The following is a 19,437-nucleotide window of genomic DNA, read 5'->3' as shown; positions in this document are numbered from 1 at the left end:
AAGATGGCGGACATGATGTCATACCAGCTGATGGTAAATACCTTGTTATTGGTGGAGGTAGGTCAATCTGTAGGTGGCTTCTGTGGTGGAAGGATCTGATTTTTTATTTTTTGCCCTCACCGGGTTCGAACCGAGGACGGTAATCGATATAATCAATCGGAATTCAAATACGTTAATTTTTTGATGAATTTTGGAATTTTTTTCATTAACATCGGATAATAAATAAAGATTTTCAAGATGGCGTCTCAATTTCAAGATGGCAGACATGACGTCATACTAGGTGAAGATATGTATACTTTGACATAAGTGGTGGGGGTCAGTCTGTCAGCACCCACCACGGGGGAAGGATCGGTCGCCATTTTTAATTTTTTTTGCCCTCGTCGGGTTCGAACCGAGGACTCCGAACTCCGTGTCTAAAAAGTACATTTTTTAAAAAAATATATATTAAAATTTTATTAATTTAATTTTTTTATAATTTTTAAAAAAAATTTCATTAAAATCGAATAATAAATAAAAAAGTTAAAGATGGCGGCCGTAACGAAAATTGCAACGGTGACGTCATCATCCAATATGGCTGCCATGGCATCCTAATTTTCAAGGTCATGACCTCGACGGCTTAGAGCGGCTAGCTCTTAGGAGTTTTAAGCCGCTTTTAGGAGTTTTCGTTTTTTCTAGGGCAAAGCGACTTTTGAGGATTTTCGAAATCCTGATTTTTGAATTGTGGAATTTTTTGAGATTTTTTGGCGGAAATTTTTTCAAAAAAATGGAAATTTTGGCGAATTTTGAGGAATTTTGGACAATTTTTGCCCAATTTTGGTGGATTTTGGCGATTTTTGAGGATCAAATTCCAGGTCAAGGTCAAAGGTCAAGGTCAAGGTCATCCAAGATGGCCGCCGTGACGTCAGTTTGGTCGGTCATTGACCGGCTCCACGCTCCACCGCCTGACGCCTGTGCCAGCTCCGTCATTCCTATACTACTATTGGCGTCTATTCACGAAAAGCATATAAGAATACGCTGTTTCGGATTTAGTTATCAAACTGTATTTATAAAAGATAGAAAATGGCTTTAATGTGTGATTCAAGTGCAGTTTTTAGGTATGAAACACCAGATACATTTTTTCTTGACAGCATTGAAAGGACACATTACACATTCATTTTGTCTACTCCACTATATATTGTTACAGTTACCGCTAAAATTTTATAGTTTTCCTAGGCAGGACTAGAATACTGCACTCGCTAGTTCAGAGCCTTGCGTTTAGATGCGATACTGCACTAGAAGCACCAGCGAGCGTCACACTTATCATTCTGCCTCACTAACACGGCAAACCTCTGACTAGACTGTCCCCTTAAGGCAATTGACAAACTACATATGCACGGGCACATCGAAAATAATAGGGCCACATCTCAAAAAAACTAAATTTTACAGGAGAGTGAATAAATTAAAGTTTATTCTTAGCCTCAGCAATCAGGAAGTGCATAATGTCGGCACTGTTTCTATGGCACAAGTCAAAATATGGCCATGGTGTATTCAAACCCACCCTCAGCTGTACGAATAATAAGGCCGCATGTCAACATGTGGCTGTATTATTCTGATTTCTGTTTTAAAAATTTAAAATGTAATAAGGACATATCTCATTTCAGGTGAATATTTATTGTACTACATATATGGCCTTGTTATACCGAATAGATATGGCCATAGACATTACAAATATACAAAAATGTAATTTTTTTTTTGAGATGTGGCCCTATTATTCTCGGTGTACGATATGTCCAATGGCGGCTCTAGGCTTTGCGGGGCCTGGGCCATGTAATTCTTCAAGGGCAAAATATTTAGAAAATAGGCCTTATCCCAAGGCTCTTTGCCAGAAAATATTAAAAATAAACTCTTTCAAACTACATTTTTTAAAGGCAATCTGGAACTTAAATTTAGACAATGGTTTTGCTCATTTATGTTAATAAATTTTGAAATTCTTTCCTTGGGTTGTTTTTTATAAATTTGACATAATAAACCTTATCTTCAGAAACTAAGGCTTTATTAAGCACAAAACATGACTTAGATTGTTACATGAATTAATTCATAGATTTGAATAAGAGGTAATATTGAAGGTTAAACAATGTTCATGCAAAGTGGTTGCTAAGAGGTTGCTAAGAGGTTAAAACCAATATCACCACATTCGCCCCCTCTTCATTTAAGGACATAGTCCTTGAGATATTCAGAAGGTCTAGTGGTGCGGGAAGATCTCCGGAGTGGAGGTTGAGGTCTGGGAGGAGATCTGGGTGGAGTCCGAATTGGGTTCACTTGAGGTAGGTCTTGATCATTCATGTTCTTCGCAGGTGAATCTTCTGGAGTGAGGTTCAGCTGGGTGTCTTCAGATGCTTCAGTGTGTTGATTAGGATCATCAGCAAGGTTTGGAAAATTCACGTCTTCTAAGTTAGATTCATTGTCGACAATATCCCCTGCAGGAGCGAGATGCCTGAGGTTGACTGTTGTCTCCTTACCATCTGGAAGTTGAACCAGAGCATAGTCAGGGTTCGCCTCAAGCAGAGTTACTTCTTGCACCAGGGGGTCATATTTACTCTGACGGACGTGATTCTTCATTAGAATTTTCCCTGGTGTAGTAAGCCACGAAGGAAGAGTAACTCCAGAACTGGCCCTTCTCTTATGGTAGAACATACGTTCGTGGGGTGTAGCGTTAGTAGCAGTACAGAGCAGTGTGCGGATGGAGTGCAACGCTTCAGGTAACACCTTCTCCCACTGCGTTATCACGAGTCCCTTCGTTTTCAGCGCCAGCGATACAGTTCTCCATATTATCCCATTGTAACGTTCTACTTGGCCATTTCCACACGGATTGTATGGTGTAGTACGACTAGTAGCAACTCCATTGGAATGTAGGAATGATTGAAGTTCTCTGGATATAAAGGATGTGCCTCTGTCTGTGTGAATGTATGAAGGATATCCGAAGAGTGTAAAGATCTGATTTAGTGCTTGAATGACGGTTGTGGAGGATAGGTCGTTGCAAGGGATGGCAAAAGGGAACCTGGAGTACTCGTCGACTACCGTTAACAGATATTTCCGAGGAGTGTTGGATGGTAATGGTCCCTTAAAATCAACGCTGAGCCGTTCGAAGGGTGCGGTGGCCTTGATGAGGGTGCTCCGCTTGTTGTGAAAGCGAGGTTTGATTTCGGAGCATGTTCTGCAGGAAGACGTGACTCGGCGTATCTCGTCGATGGAGTAGGGAAGGTTCTGATTCTTCACCCAGTGAGCCATCCGGGTGATCCCTGGGTGACACAAAGCCTTGTGGTAGTGGACAAGTCTGTCGAAGGTATGGAGCGAGCCGCAAGTCCTAGAGAGAGCGTCAGCCGCCACGTTCTCCTTCCCCGGTCTGTAGATGATGTCATAGTTGTAAGGAGCAAGTTCTAACCGCCATCTTGTAAATTTTTCGTTCTTGATTTTCCCAGGATGCCGAATGTTAAACATGTAAGAAATAGACTTCTGGTCGGTTATAAGTTGAAACTTTCTTCCTATCAAGTAATGCCTCCACTTCCGAAGGGCTTCAATGATCGCATAAGCTTCCTTCTCGACAGCTGAATGGTGTTGTTCGCTCTTAGTGAGGGTTCTCGAGAAGAAGGCTACTGGTCTCTTGTTTTGAGTCAGAGTGGCGGCGATGGCGACGTCAGAGGCATCTGTTTCGACGCAGAATAGGATGTCTTCCTCTACGTTAACGACGAAGGATTTAACTATGCAGTTCCGTAAATTGTTGAAGTCTTGGATTAGTTCAGGGGCCATAGGAAATACTTTACAGTTCACTAATCTACGTATTTTATCTGAAAATTTTGGAATCCATTTAGAATAATAAGCGAACATCCCTAGTGCTCGTTGCAAGGATGCTTTGTTTCTAGGGATAGGGAAATCAATCAGTGGCTTAAGTCTGTCGGGATCTGGTTTGAGTATATTGTTTTCGATGAGATAACCGAGGAGCTTAAGAGACTTCAAATTGAAATGGGATTTTTCTTGATTAATGGTTAAATTATATTTCTTGCAGACGTCTAAAAATTTTCGTAGATTGGAGTCGTGTTCAGATTGGTCTTTTCCGCTCACCGTCACATCGTCCAAGTAGATGCCAACTCCTTGTAGTCTTTCTTTGGTCTTGATCTCGTCCATCTTCCTCTGGAACGCAGACACTCCATTGGTGACGCCCATTGGTATACGTTTGAATTGCCAGAGTTGTCCTGCTGCCTCGAAGGCGGTGTACGGCCTGTCTTCAACCCTTATTGGTATTTGATAATATGCGCTCTTGAGATCTACTGTGCTGTGGATATTATATTTAGCTACATCGGAAACTATTTTCTCTATGGAAGGGATTGGGTAAGCGTCTAACATCGTGTATCGGTTTATAGTCTGAGAATAGTCGACGACCATACGTTTTCGATGTGTTCCACTCACGACTAGTACCTGCGCCCTCCAGGGTGAGTTGCTTTCTTCAATGACACCGTCAGAGAGAAGTTTTTCTATGTGGGATTGAATGTATTTTTCGTCTTCGTTTGAGTGTCGTCTGGACTTGATCGCGATAGGTCTACAATTTGGTGTTAAGTGTTCGAAGAGGGTGGCCGGACCGACTTTGGCACATGCTAAGCTACTGATTTGCAGTTCAGGTTTATTACCACCAAAAACTATCGACAGAGTGGAATGCTGCTTAAAGATATCGTGCCCTAATATAACATCTGCGCAACAGTTGTTTAGAACGTTAAGCTTTGTTTTTCTGTATATATTGTCCGAGATTTGTAAATCTACGGAACAATAAGCTTTTATAGGCATGGCCAAAGAGGACGATGCCATAGCTACTTCAGATGACGTAGGATATTGTTTTAATTTATGTTTGGAGACAAAACCATCATTTATGTAACTCTCCGAACTCCCCGTGTCTATTAGCCCTTCAGCTGGAAAACCATTTACTTTCAGTTTGACAATGGTTTTGGAAAGGCTAGTTGGAGAAGCAGCTGATGTTTTGGAAGATGTTGGTTTGGTCTTACGATTACGATTAGATTGGTTAGTAGGGAAAACCAGAGACTTAGAAGGAAGGCAAGCAATAGTTGAGAAGTCATCTGTGTCTTGAGGAGAGTCAGGTAAGGCGGCAGTACGATCTTTGGGCTTAATTGACCTACAGACTTTTGCATAATGGCCTTTCTTACCACAGAGTTTGCATGTAGCTTCTCGCGCTGGACAGGAAGAACGAGGATGACGAGGGAACCCACAGAAGAAACATTTCTGACTACTGCTGGCTGCGGTTACAGGAGAATTTGGTTGCTGAACCGGCTCAGTTGAGGCTAAAGGTGTCTGGCTAGGAATATAGGATTCAGAAATTATATGAGCTGATTCTAATGATCGTGCTTTTGCAAATGCTTCATCCAGGCTAAGAGTTGCGTTTTCTAACAAACGTTGTCGGATACTGTTCGATGAGAGACCTTTTATAAATGCATCTCTAATGTATTCATCCCTATAAGCTGCTGCTTTAACATCTTTGAACTCGCAGTCAGAGCTAAGGAGATGCAAAGATTGTAAGAATTGATTTACACTTTCATCAGGTTGCTGGTGTCGGCTCATTAGTTTATGCCTTGAAAATATTTCATTCTTAGGTTTAATAAAGAGTGAATCTAGCTTTTCGATTGCAGACGCATAAGAAGTACATTCGCTAATAAGTTCGTATATACTGTGTCTCACGTGATTGTAGAGTAGTAACAGCTTATCAGCTTCAGAAGCCTTGATTGAAGCTGTGAAGACTTCGAATGTTTTCTTCCAGTGATTCCATTGTGAGGAGCTTTTCCCAGTTGTGTGATCTGCTTCAAATCTCTCGGGCTTGAAATACTTGTCCATTGTTTGTATTAAATGTTTCTTGATAAAATGTGCTTAATAAATTGACATAATAAACCTTATCTTCAGAAACTAAGGCTTTATTAAGCACAAAACATGACTTAGATTGTTACATGAATTAATACATAGATTTGAATAAGAGGTAATATTGAAGGTTAAACAATGTTCATGCAAAGAGGTTGCTAAGAGGTTAAAACCAATATCACCTCAAAATTATTATGATTAAATTCCTGTATAATCGCGTCTTTATAACATGTAACAAAATCTTTTAAAGTTTTTCTAATAAGGAATCGTTAGTGAAGGTTATATTGTTTTATTTTAAGGCAAATTTCATTTTTTACAACAGGAGATTTTTTTGCTATTTTTATGAACTCTGTTTATTCATTCATAAAGATAGCAGAATTTTCAGAAAATACGATACTTACTTCTTCAATAGTACTTTACCAGAACAGTGTCATTTTGACTATTACATAATGCACTTTTACAATATAATAATAATTTTTAATAAGTAGCCTACATTAAACTACTGGTAACAATACAAATAAATCAGCAAGTATATGTACGTTTGACAAATTATTTAATGTATAAATTAGTTACCCTTAACAGTTTCAATATACAAAAATATTTTTTTTCTTATCTATTTAGTAGATACATTTTTGTTCCATGCTAAATAATCAACGTTAATTGAATGTAATATATTATAAGGTTACGTGTTTTTTTTTGTAATCTGAGTTGAGTTTTGATCAAATATTCCTATTAATGACATGAATTTTTGTTACATTTCGGTGCTTTATGGTGTATTTACTTGCATTTCGGTGTTATTTTGGTTTTTATCGCAATTTACCATATAATCTTGTCCCTAGAAATCATGAATTGAAATGGATGTCAGCCAGCAATTTAAAACTACACGCCAATAACCATTTAAATTTACTTTTCACATTAATCTCCATATGTTTAACAGAGCAATAGACAAACAAGGAAAATAAAAAAAAATTGGTTGTCTGTAAAGTCGGTTTACGGACGATAGTTTAACGTGACAACGTCATAACAAAACACTGATGAAATGGTTGCATACTTTTATGAATAAAATTGAATCATTTTTATTTTAATAATAAAAGAATAAATAATTGAAATTATTCAAGTAATCAGGTTTTTAAAATGCAAGAATAATTTACCTTTATTGCCGAAATTGTTGTTGTAATAAGCAATGAAAACCATATTTGCTTTTCACTTCACTTTATGAACAGTCGACGAAACAGTTCACGTGTAGATGACTTGTAATTAATTTTAAAAACTGGCTTTTAGCTATAAAGTTTAAATATAATTATGAACAAGTTTTCATATAAATAATCTGTAATCAAATATCAATCATCAATTATATGAATCACCATAATTTTTTAGTTAATTGTAACATAACCTATTATTACTGCACTCGCCGACAGCGTAACGGGACACAGCGTAACGGGACACTTTTTGTGCGTGCAGCCGGCGATCATCGATTTATTAGACGTCACGTCAAAAAAGAAAAGCGCCAGCGCCCAGCCCTGGAGTCATATGTCAGACATTGTAACAGGACAAACAACATTCATTCAGTGCTACATTATTAACTTCCTTACAAGATAAGGGTTCGCATTCAGATTGGCAACAGACGCTCACGCACTAACGTCTCGTGTGGTTGCTTCGCAGGACTGTTCGCGTCGGACCACATGGATTACAACTTGGAGGCCGACCGCGAGAAGCAACCCAGTCTGGCCGAGATGACCCAGGCCGCAATCGGGATCTTGCGGAATGATCCGAACGGATACTTCCTCTTTGTCGAAGGTGAGGATGTGTTTCTGCAGTGTATCTCGGTGGCCATGAATACTCCCAGAGACGTTCAAATCACAACCTACAAGTTATGCGTATCGCACATTGCGGTGTATGTGATATTTGTAATGTTTTTGTTGCTCATATTATTTTGTATGATATTGCCAATATACATCCACAGTTGCATTAATATTCATAAGGCTTCCATGTATCCCAACAATGTATATTTATAGTATAGCAGCTTCTACGAGAAAAAAAAATCAACATAGACTTTATATACACATATTTACCTTTTTAGTGGTCAATTTGAGACAGGAGTCCAAGTTTATTACATTTCCATGATTTACAAAACGTTATAGGTGAAGTGCTGTATTCGCGTCAGTTTATCATTATAGCCATGGTAACTGTGTGAGTTTTGGTAATACTTGTGTCAAGTGTGATATTTTATTACTAATGAGAATACGTAAAATAACGAGCGTTTTCGTGATTGCTACAATAAATACAGGTTAATTATGTAGTCTGTGCAGTAAAGCGGGCGCCACTATGCGTGGGTCCCTACAATGGTTGCAAACAGTTGCCTCAAAAATTACAGGGACTTTAAAATCAGAATATCAAGTGATGTAACAGCTACGTACTGCAATTTTAGGGTAAAATGTATTAAACGTGAGAAAAATATTGATCTCAATTCCAAGCAGGCGAATATTTAAACGTTATTGAAAAGTAAATAAACCTGTCTTTACAGTTGAAATCACGAAAACACCAGTTAGATTACGTACAAAACTATTAATAACATTACCATACCACACTTGACACAAATAGTTACAAAACACAAACACACACATAGTTAACAAAGTGCGAATGATATATGTACAAGAATACACAACTTCACCTATAAACGTTTTGCAAATAATTGAAATGAAACGAATATTTTCTCCTGTCCCAAAAAAAAAAGTGTTAGAATTAAAATAAAAATGAGTGTAAAGTCTTTGTTTTATTTTCTAAGACGCTTTTAAACTAGAAATTCGCCCCCAACGATTTATAAAAGGGGATATCACAAAGCACTCGGCGTTGACATGGCAGAATGTAACAAAGGAACGTTAAAGGTAAAAACAATTACAAGAATAAAAGAACATGGGACAGTTTGAACTGTACAGTACCACCTCTCTGATAATGAACTATGCAGGAAGAGGTTCCTGGTTACAACACACCAGTTTGAACCACCAAGAACTAAACCCATAGGCATGCACAACGAATGTACCATGATGTCTCGGCACCACCTCTAGTAGGCTGAAATGATTGGTTTTACATATGTTTCGCAGGTGTGCGAACTACAGTAATAACAATAATTTGATAAGGTAAAAATTAAAAAGAAAACTTCCATCAGATTGCTTTACTTATTTAAAATTTGTTTGCGTCACGATGCACGTCATTTTTCCTCTCATTTTTTTTTTTAGGAAAGGCGATTGGAGTGTGGGAATAGGGAATGGTGAAAGGGGAAGGGGTGCGTATTCTCACACCCACTTCTGAGTCCAGCGCACGTCTTTGACTGGACCCCCCTCGTCCACGACATACGTATATACCGATTGCTAAAGGTCACGTTTCTAAGGCCAGGGGTTGTGTGTCTGATCTCAACACTCCCGGATGACTCAAATTCATGAGTACTTGATGCTCAACTGAAGAGGGGAGATGGGGGATATAGTCCCCCTCTCCCTAAAACAATTCCTAAAAAATGTATCACTCCCAGTCACAAAAGTTGAGGATTTGAAAACAAACAGCGGGCAAAATGCTTCTATCCCTCTCCAAAGTAAAATACATGGCACGCTTCTGGACAAGTATGTGATGCCTAGGCTATATTCGTGATTAAATGCATACATCCACCGTGTAGGTAAACAGTACAGTTGCACATGCATAGTAAAAAATTTGAAGCTACATTTGCATGCGACAAAACAGTTTGAAACATTGAAACTGTTGCCCTTTTTTTTACTCTCATTTGCAGCTGTCAAAATTTTTTATTTTTAAATATTTGTAATTTCGTCGGATATTAGATGAAGCAGTTGTTTACATATACACAATGAACCACCTCGCAAAACAATATTCAAATTAATTTCACTTTGTTATCTTTGAAATTAAAGTATCAAAACAACCGTTAGCTACGCCATGCCGCTGAAGTAGTGCATGTTGAATTGCCAGGAACACAGAGACAACAACTGTCTGTGCACTGTGCGTGTAGTATTCTGGAATGCAGCTGGTGTTGCGGGTGTGGCGCGGCGCTGACCGACACGGGCGCTGGTTGGCAGGCGGAATGATCGACCACGCCCACCACAGCACGCGGCCGCGCAGGGCCCTGGACGAGACGCTGCAGCTGCACGAGGCGGTGCAGGCGGCCGTCGAGCTGACGGACGAGCGAGACACGCTGCTCGTCGTGACGGCCGACCACTCGCACACCATGTCCTACAGCGGCTACGCCCCGCGCGGCCACGACATCCTGGGTGAGCGCCTCGGGCACGCAGTCAGGGGGATGTCCTCCCTAATAGCCCCAATAGCCTCCCTCATAGCAGCATTAGCCACATAGGTGAGTGCCTCAAGCACGTAGCCAGGAGGAGGTCCTCCCTAATAGCCCCAATAGCCTCCCTCATAGCAGCATTAGCCACATAGGTGAGCGCCTCCAGCACGCAGCCAGGGGGAGGTCCTCCCTAATAGCCCCAATAGCCTCCCTCATAGCACCATTAGCCACATAGGTGAGTGCCTCAAGCACGTAGCCAGGAGGAGGTCCTCCCTAATAGCCCCAATAGCCTCCCTCATAGCAGCATTAGCCACATAGGTGAGCGCCTCGGGCACGTAGCCAGGAGGAGGTCCTCCCTAATAGCCCCAATAGCCTCCCTCATAGCAGCATTAGCCACATAGGTGAGTGCCTCAAGCACGTAGCCAGGAGGAGGTCCTCCCTAATAGCCCCAATAGCCTCCCCCATAGCAGCATTAGCCACATAGGTGAGCGCCTCAGGCGCGTAGCCAGGAGGAGGTCCTCCCTAATAGCCCCAATAGCCTCCCCCATAGCAGCATTAGCCACATAGGTGAGTGCCTCAAGCACGTAGCCAGGAGGAGGTCCTCCCTAATAGCCCCAATATCCTCCCCCATAGCAGCATTAGCCACATAGGTGAGCGCCTCGGGCATGTAGCCAGGAGGAGGTCCTCCTTAATAGCCCCAATAGCCTCCCCCATAGCAGCATTAGCCACATAGGTGAGCGCCTCGGCCACGTAGCCAGGAGGAGGTCCTCCCTAATAGCCCCAATAGCCTCCCCCATAGCAGCATTAGCTACATAGGTGAGTGCCTCAGGCACGTAGCCAGGAGGAGGTCCTCCCTAATAGCCCCAATAGCCTCCCCCATAGCAGCATTAGCCACATAGGTGAGCGCCTCGGGCACGTAGCCAGGAGGAGGTCCTCCCTAATAGCCCTAATAGTCTCCCTCATAGCAACATTAGCCACTTAGGTGAGTGCCTCAGGCATGCAGCCAGTGGGAAGTCCTCGCTAATAGTCCTAATAGCCTCTCTCATAGAAACATTAGCCACACACAGATTATTTTATAAGGATAGTTTAAATTCTTAGCAGGCTACAATAATGTATTCCCGTCCCATTATGTAGCCCGACATGCCTTGTACATACAATTGGCAGGAACTGTGTTTCGAGGTAAACAATATTTAATGCCAGTTTGCACACGAGTAACTGTAAAGATGTCTTTCATACAATCTTGACACGCGTGTTTCATGTATTTAATATCACATATATAAGATGTTTTAACGAAATCTTTAAACAATCGACTTATGCACAAAGTTTTAATCAAATTAAAACCAAAAATATGAATAAAAAATTACAAGAAACCATTACTTAAATTTTGGAGTTCTCAAAGTCAACTATTTCCTTAGATTTAAGCGTGACAGTCAATTTTCTTTTAAAACTCAACTATGAAAAATTTTAATCATTAAAAAGTGAAATGTAATTGTTATACTGGACCCTCATCTAAGAGTCCTAGTCACGCTCTGGACGCTTCTGGAAGTCCTCCGAGTTCCGGGTCTGCCCGACATCAGCTGGCCGAGTTCCAAAAAAAATGTGTCGTGTAACATGTGTGTCTCAAACATGGCCGTTACCAGAACAACCGTATTATAAAGCTGGTGCTCTTCTGGAAAAAAAATTGAAAATGTATTTACGAGTTTACTTCAATATGTTTGAAAATTGTGTAAATCGACTGTGATATGTCTCATGAAGTTTACTGGTAGTTTACCATTTAAATAGTATGTTGGGTTACGTAAAGTTACCTAATTTACAATTTCTGTGAAATCATTAGAACAGTTGGTAAGGTTTTTTACAGACATTTTAAATAATAAACTGTGTTTTTCAAGACAAATAGTATTTTAAAAACAATTCTCGGAATTAAAATCATTTTTAGTAGCACACCACCTCTAGGCTGTCTGCTCGTTCGACATTCTGTATTATCCGATGTTCGAACGAAGGTAAAACTCATAAATCGTCAACAAGAACTTCAAGTAGCGAGGGTGAACAAATCTAATTTTTTGTTGCTCCAGATTCTACCACAGCCATAAATTCATTAAAACCATCACAAGAAAACTTTTAATATAAGTGCTGCAATTCAGTTCACAAAGTTCTGTAACTATATGTTCATATTTTCTTTTGTTTTGTGGTTTTGTTGTTGAAATATGTACAATTATTACATAATTTGACCTTTTATAGGTTTTTATTAACAACTTCTTCGACATTTTTACTTTTCCGACGTTATGTTAGGCCATTTATGTTGGATACGTGAGACACTGCCGTAGTGCAGATGGTTTCCGTATCCTTTTGCCACTTTTGCTCTGTCAACAATATTTGTAAACATAATTTAGTTGTCAATGTTCGTAAATAAACATCTGTTTGCTTAGCAAATGACATTTTGGAAATGGTTACTGATACTGCTTTTCATAATAATCAAATTTAAGACAAGTTACACGATAAAAAATACTCTCATTAATGTGAACTGTTCATAGAAGTAGATATGTTGCTATGTTTTGGTTTTTGTTTTGTTTTTGTTGTTAGAGGTATTAATTCGAATGTGCATTCATTTGAGTCGGCATGTATAGATTATACAGGATGTACCAATATTCATGTTACAACGCTTGAGGGTAGAAAGCTCTTATTATTTGCAACCATTTTTGCCAATAAACATGTTGCCGGAAACGAGTAGTTAAGCCCCTGTAGCCCCAGAAAGAGTCAGCGTAGGCAACCCGTTGTAGATTGTTATGTTGTGGATGTGCGGGCCTTCGAGTAGAGAAATAACCTTTTTAATCGTGGCACAGATTTTAATTTCACTTTGAAATCAATCACAGCTTCGGCATTGAAATTGTTGCATACCTTTTAACAACGTGACAGCCTAAAGCAACGGCTCAAAAACACGCCCACATTGAGCGACACAGAGGTGGCAACGGCGAATCATGTTTTCACGGATACGCTGGAGCATGTGTGGAGTCGACCTTATGATTTCGAACGCTTAAATGATTCGCTGTGTGAGATCTTCTACCGTTTCTACTGGCGTAGCGTAGATAAGCCTTTTTACGTAACCCCACAGAAAGAAATCTAACGGGGTTAGGTCCGGTGACCTTGGCGGCCATGTGACAGGGCCCGCTCGTCCAATCCATCGGTTTGGAAATGTTTGGTTTAAATACTCTCGCACTTGCAGGGAAAAATGAGGTGGTGCCACGTCATTTTGGTACCACATCACACGTCGGACATGCAATGGAACCTCTTCAAGAAGACCTGGTAGTTCGTTCTGAAGGAAGTGGAGGTATCCGGCGCCGCTAAGTCGTGGCTGAAGAAAAAAAGGCCCGATGGGTACGCTGTCAACAATACCGGCCCACACATTAACTGAAAAACGTTCCTGGCGAGCTGTAACACACGTTGCATGCGGATTGACATCATTCCAAACATGACTGTTGTGCGAATTGCGTCTTGAGTGAACTTGGCTTCATCGCTGAATAAAACCGCTAACTCGGGGTTCCTCAATACTCTTCGAATGTACCAACGAGAAAAGGTCATGCGAAGAGGATAGTCCGCCGGACCCATGTGTTTCACTTTTTGAAGGTGGTACGGGTACAAGAGTTGCTCATGAAGAACTCGCCAAACAGTCATTTTGTCAGTGTCCATATCGGAACCTTCTGCCCTTGTGCTTGTATCCGGACTCTCTTAAAATCTCTGAAGTACATCTTCTTCGAAACTGGGAGTACGAACCCTGCGTGGAGCACCAGCATTTAGTCTTGTGACGGCACATGTACCAGTATCACGCATTCGCTGAGTAAGTCTTGCAAACATGGTGTGAGCTGGAATCCTACGACCCGGATATCGTTATTCGTACAGACGACGGGTGGCTCGTCCATTTTGTCTAGCTTCCCCGTAAACAAGCAGCATGTCCTTGTACTCACTAAACGTGTACTCCATTGTATTCGGTGGCTCGTCCATTTTGTCTAGCTTCCCCGTAAACAAGCAGCATGTCCTTGTACTCACTAAACGTGTACTCCATTGTATTCCAATAAAACGTCCCCTTTTCAGAACCACAGCGAAAGAAATGACACCACGAGTTTGCTTGTACGACAGAACAGTCAACGACAAACCACCAGTGATATCAAAACACACTGCGACTCTGCGATGTCACGCTGCGCAGTTCTATGGCACGGCACGAACGGAAGAAAAGAGGTGAGGGCGCCACCAACGGAAGTAAAAAGGGGCGGGGGTCAGCATTCGACATCATACAGTCCTCTCGAGCGCTGCCCGGCGTCGTAAACACGTAATTCACCACATCGTCTGTCTCGCACAAAGCCCAACGGGTTGCCTACGCTGACTCTTTCTGGGGATACAGGGGCTTAACTACGCGTTTCCGGCAACATGTTTACTAGCAAATAATAATAAGAGCTTTCTACCCTCAAGCGTTGTAACATGAATTTTGATACACTCTGTAGGTAAACATTTGTATCAGCAAAATACAGTCCACTGATATCCTTATATGAAAATATTAATATTAAATCAACTAAATAGTGGAATCTAAGTATAAGATAAAACACTATACTGAGCTTTTTTAAGTGCTAATAATGTTAATATTTGAAATAATGTGGACGAATCTGTAAATTTTAGTTTTTTTTATTTAATTATGTTCCCACCAGATAGAATATGAGCATTAAAATTTTTCTTAAGTGTTAATGTAAATATTGGTAAAATACATTACACTGAACGGGTACATTCTCAAAAATTAGATACAAATAGCCATTTCTCTGTCCTCACTATACGATAATGCAAGATTACTGAAAACTATTAAGTAAAATGTGAACTGGAATTAATGAACACAGTTAATTGCACTTTACTAAGTAACACGTGTAGAAGTGTTAGGTTAATGTTAGAAATAAGTTATGTAATGTTTTTATCTCTGTCTTGAAAATGTTTAAGATTTTAACCTCGTTAAAAATAATTAATTTCGTGTATGCGTAAAGAAATTGTTATTTAAGGGAACTAAATTGCATGAAATTCTATAAATAAAAGTTCGGACACATAAATATAGTCTTTGTATACACTATTTTTAATATATTTCAGAAGTTTTGAAGTTAACATTTCAAAGTAGCGTAACTATCTACAGTTTCTGTACTGTAAAACTGCGTACCAAATTTATTTGAAAAAGTATTTCATTAACTTTCATAGATATTCTATGTAATATTTACAGCAATTTGTCGTTTAGTAAATAATCATAAATAGTCTGGAGTTGAAGACAGGTGTTATTCGTACTACTACTTATCCAGCAAGGCATGAAGTTTACGAATAGCAAATGGAGCCAACCTAAAAATTACTCTAACTCACCGACTACCATGACACCAGTGGTGAAATAGCATAAGCTAAATGAAACCTATGTTACAGTTTATAAATTTTAATACCTGTCTCTTGTTTCTTTTAAATTTTTACAAGTGTTAGTAGATGTGGAAGAAAATATTACGTCAGTTATCATTGCAACTTAAACTCGTAATTTTATTTTAGAACTGTCTAACACACAATGTTTTATGGACAGTGTAGCCGAGTACTAGAAGAAAGTTTCCACGTGTGTCCAAAGGAATAGCAGGGGTTTCTGCGGTGGATGGCCTTCCCTACTCCACTCTGAGCTACGCAAACGGGCCTGGGTACAGGAAACCCCAGCGCGATCGCCGGAGACCCGACCTGCGAGACGATAACATGGGTAAGTCGAGTCACCCAGCGTCCAGGTGGAGCTGTGGCGAGACACTGGCCTCGCGCTCCACAGCACCTGGTCTTGTGGTTTCCTGGCATGGCATGGCATGACAGTTGCGCCAATCTGTGGCTTCCCAGAAGGATCTAGGTTCATCACAGTTGTGATATCGCATGAGCAAGCGGGTGCGCCCACAGCGTGGGGCATTTTAATTTCTCAGTTCGGGAACTTACGCCCATGGTTCGTGAGATGATTCCTTGCCCAATTTCATCGAACTGTGTTGTTGATCTTATTGCTTTAATAAACATAATGGCCAAATAAAAAAAAAATGTTACATATGTTAATGAATATGACACATTTATAGACGGTTAATGAATTCTTTCAAATTTTCAAGTTAATAAATTTGTAAATAATAACTGTGCACAATATTTTAAACACATTAATTTTTTTATCAACAATCTGAAAATTACTGCTCTGAAAACAATCGCCAAATTTGAGCGAGATACTATTTGCTGTACTTATTACAAATAAAAATTTTTCAAAAAGAATAAAACATATGAAACACGTGAATGTCAATTGTTAAAAAAAATTTAATTATGTTTCCCTTGAGGTAGCATTTTAGGTAAAAGTTTTTGAATCATTACGAAAGAAATATTTTATGGGCTGATTGCTGGATAAATGTTACTCTTTTAGCTATTTTCCAGCATGCAACATGCTTACAGAGTACCTCATGGACTCTGAAATTTTGTTATTGATGTGAGATATTTAATTAAGTCATTCTTTTAACTGGTTTGTGGAAATGGGATGGTGATGCCTTCATTTAAGACACATTATATAAACATTTCATACTTAGGCTGGAGAACTGGCCCTTATAATCAAGATATCTAATGTACACCCACGTTAAAATAAAATATACAAATAAACTAGCCACAGAATCGAACCATGCGGACAAGATATGTTAAAAAATACAATTTGTCATTGAAAAGATTACAAAACAATTGTACGTCCAAAGGCTCACCAAAACAAGACTTACATAAGATAATCTAAGCCATGTACAAAATTTTTTATCCGTAAAACATATACTGCAAAGCCGATAGATAGATTTCTGTCCTAATAGTTTATCATTAATACTAAATATCAAATTATGACTTGATATAGAAAAATTAAAAATAACTCTTTATAACAAAATGTAATCAATATGAAGCATATGGCTTGAAAAAATAAAAGCAGATCATATTGTAAAACAATTTCTTGGACATACGTCATTAGAGTTCTGCACTTTTTGTCATGAAAAATTATTAAATTAAATAATTTAAAATAAAAATGAGAACACAAATACACAGAAAACAAGCCTACATCTGCTAATGTCAAACAGATAAACCCAACGATGAACCTAACCATGTATATGGACCAAACTACGACGACAGCACATAGCACAAACGAACACATTCAAACTTCGTCTGTACTGTCGTCGTTATGTAGTCCATAATACCTGTTTAGGTTCTTCGTTGGTTTTATCTGATTGATATAAGATAATTTGGTTTCTTTCTTTGGGTTTATGATATCACTTTTATTTTTATGATTTTTTTCCCCATGAAAAATAGTGCAGAAACTGAAATGGCGTATTTCCAAAAAAAAATATTATATCATTATTCTCCATTGCAAGAATCATTCTGAGAACTTAGTAGATAAGATAATTTTGAAAGGCACTTTTGCAACATGTTTTATTTTTTCGAAATAAAAACAAAGAAATTTAAAATGCAAGAATTGAAAGTGAGCCAAAAAATTAAGTTTAACATATTGATTTTATTACCTAAAATATGCTTAAAGCTTGCTACACCTTGAAGTGTGAAACGACTGCGCAGTCCACGAACTGGGAGCGAAGTGCCTCGCTGGCCTGCGCAGTCCACGAGCGAAGTGCCTCGCTGGCCTGCGCAGTCCACGAGCGAAGTGCCTCGCTGGCCTGCGCAGTCCGCGAACTGGGAGCGAAGTGCCTTGCTGGGGTGCGCAGGCGGCGCGGAGTACCGCTTCCCGGCGACGGTGCCCTTGCGGCGGGAGACGCACGGCGGGGACGACGTGGCCGTGTTCGCGCGCGGGCCGTGGGCGCACCTCTTCTCCGGCGTGCTGGAGCAGAGCGTCATCCCGCACCTGCTGGCGTTCGCCTCGTGCGTCGGCCCGGGCGCCACCTCCTGCGGCCGCGCGTAGCCGCGGCGCAGTTCCTGCTGTCATAACACTCCGAGACTGCTTGCTTTTTATTTATCATCAATATAATATATGTTTTCACTCTGACCTCAAGGGAGACTCCTACTCCTAATGTCAAAAAAAAAAAAAGAATATGTGGTCTTGCACGTGTCATAACATGGCCAGGTTTTTCTGTGCTATGTTTTTTATTTTTTTTACATTGGCTGATTTTGGCTTCTTTTTCTGTGTGTTTGGATATCATCATTTTTGTTCGTTATTGAGGTTTCTTATGGTATACGGTGTAACCATCAATGGTGTATGTCCGAAGAAAAATCATCTTAAATCAAAGTTAAAAACGCAGGCAGCACAGAGCATGCTGTGGAAGTATTAAGTGAGAACAATATCACAGCACAGATGAAAACAGTGGGCTAATTCCTCCCACATTTCCCAAGAGTTCAGCGCGTGGGATTAACCAAAACTTCGTCTCTGTATTCGGTGCTCGTATGTTGTGTACTGCCCGTATTTGGCCTACATGCAATACAATAAGCAGAAAACTTTTATAAATACAGAAAGTTTTCCATAAGACATAGTTTTGACATCAAAACCGTTTCACAGTCGCGCTTTCGCAAGTGCAGGCAGGCTCCCCTTAGTGAGGGGCTTCTTAATTCCAGGAGGGGGGGGGGTCTGTCTCCTCTCCTACCTGGAATTTACGCCCATGCTCTTTGTTTATGAAATTATCAACGGCTTATTTTGGCGTGGCTTCCAGTGTATGTGTTTGTGTTTTCATCTTTTGTTTGTTTGTACTTCAGGTTTTCTCTATACACAGTGTTAACTAACCGTGGCGTATGTTCAACATGAAGTTTTGAATAAATCTTCCCAATTGCAAGAATCATTCAAAGTACGTAAACGTGATGTGTGTGACGCTTCGTGAGCTCAAAACTGTATTCCTGAAAACTGTTTTTTCTGGAAAAGTGAAAGTAGTGGTTCTTTCAAAGCTATTTACAGAGGGGCAAATAATTGTTTCTTGCTCTGTAAATTTCATTCAAGAGTAACTTAAAATAAAAACAACAGTTTTAAAGTTCTTATGTTTTTATAGTTACAAATGCATTCCCTACCAGAAGTTTGTGTGAGTGTATTTGTGTGTATATATATATATATATATATATATCTTAGATATTTAAGATTTTTTACTAACAAGCTATTTTAACACATTTAAATAACGCCCCTACTGGAGGAGAAGGGTAAATGTTAGTTATCAGAGCCAATGGGTGCGATATCCTCAGGGGAAAAGGGCGTGGAAGAAACACTGAGAGAAAATAAGTGGATGAGAAGCAAAATCATT

General features: G+C 39.8%; 1 protein-coding gene across 1 annotated transcript in view; it reads left to right on the top strand.

The window, feature by feature from the left end:
* The window catches only part of LOC134539036 (membrane-bound alkaline phosphatase-like), a 39,458-nt gene extending 20,282 nt beyond the window's left edge, over positions 1 to 19,176 (top strand). The window contains exons 5-8 of the mRNA XM_063380718.1: positions 7,555 to 7,689; positions 9,972 to 10,163; positions 15,804 to 15,926; positions 17,926 to 19,176. Coding sequence (XP_063236788.1) covers positions 7,555 to 7,689; positions 9,972 to 10,163; positions 15,804 to 15,926; positions 17,926 to 18,119 — 644 coding nt within the window. The 3' untranslated portion in view covers positions 18,120 to 19,176. The remainder of the gene's footprint in view (positions 1 to 7,554; positions 7,690 to 9,971; positions 10,164 to 15,803; positions 15,927 to 17,925) is intronic.
* Positions 19,177 to 19,437: the final 261 nt, after the last annotated feature.

This window comes from Bacillus rossius, chromosome 14, assembly GCF_032445375.1.
Source record: "Bacillus rossius redtenbacheri isolate Brsri chromosome 14, Brsri_v3, whole genome shotgun sequence".
Taxonomy (NCBI): domain Eukaryota; kingdom Metazoa; phylum Arthropoda; class Insecta; order Phasmatodea; family Bacillidae; genus Bacillus; species Bacillus rossius.
The sequence above is the reverse complement of the archived record's forward strand: the minus strand, read 5'-3'. Positions and strand labels throughout refer to the sequence as shown.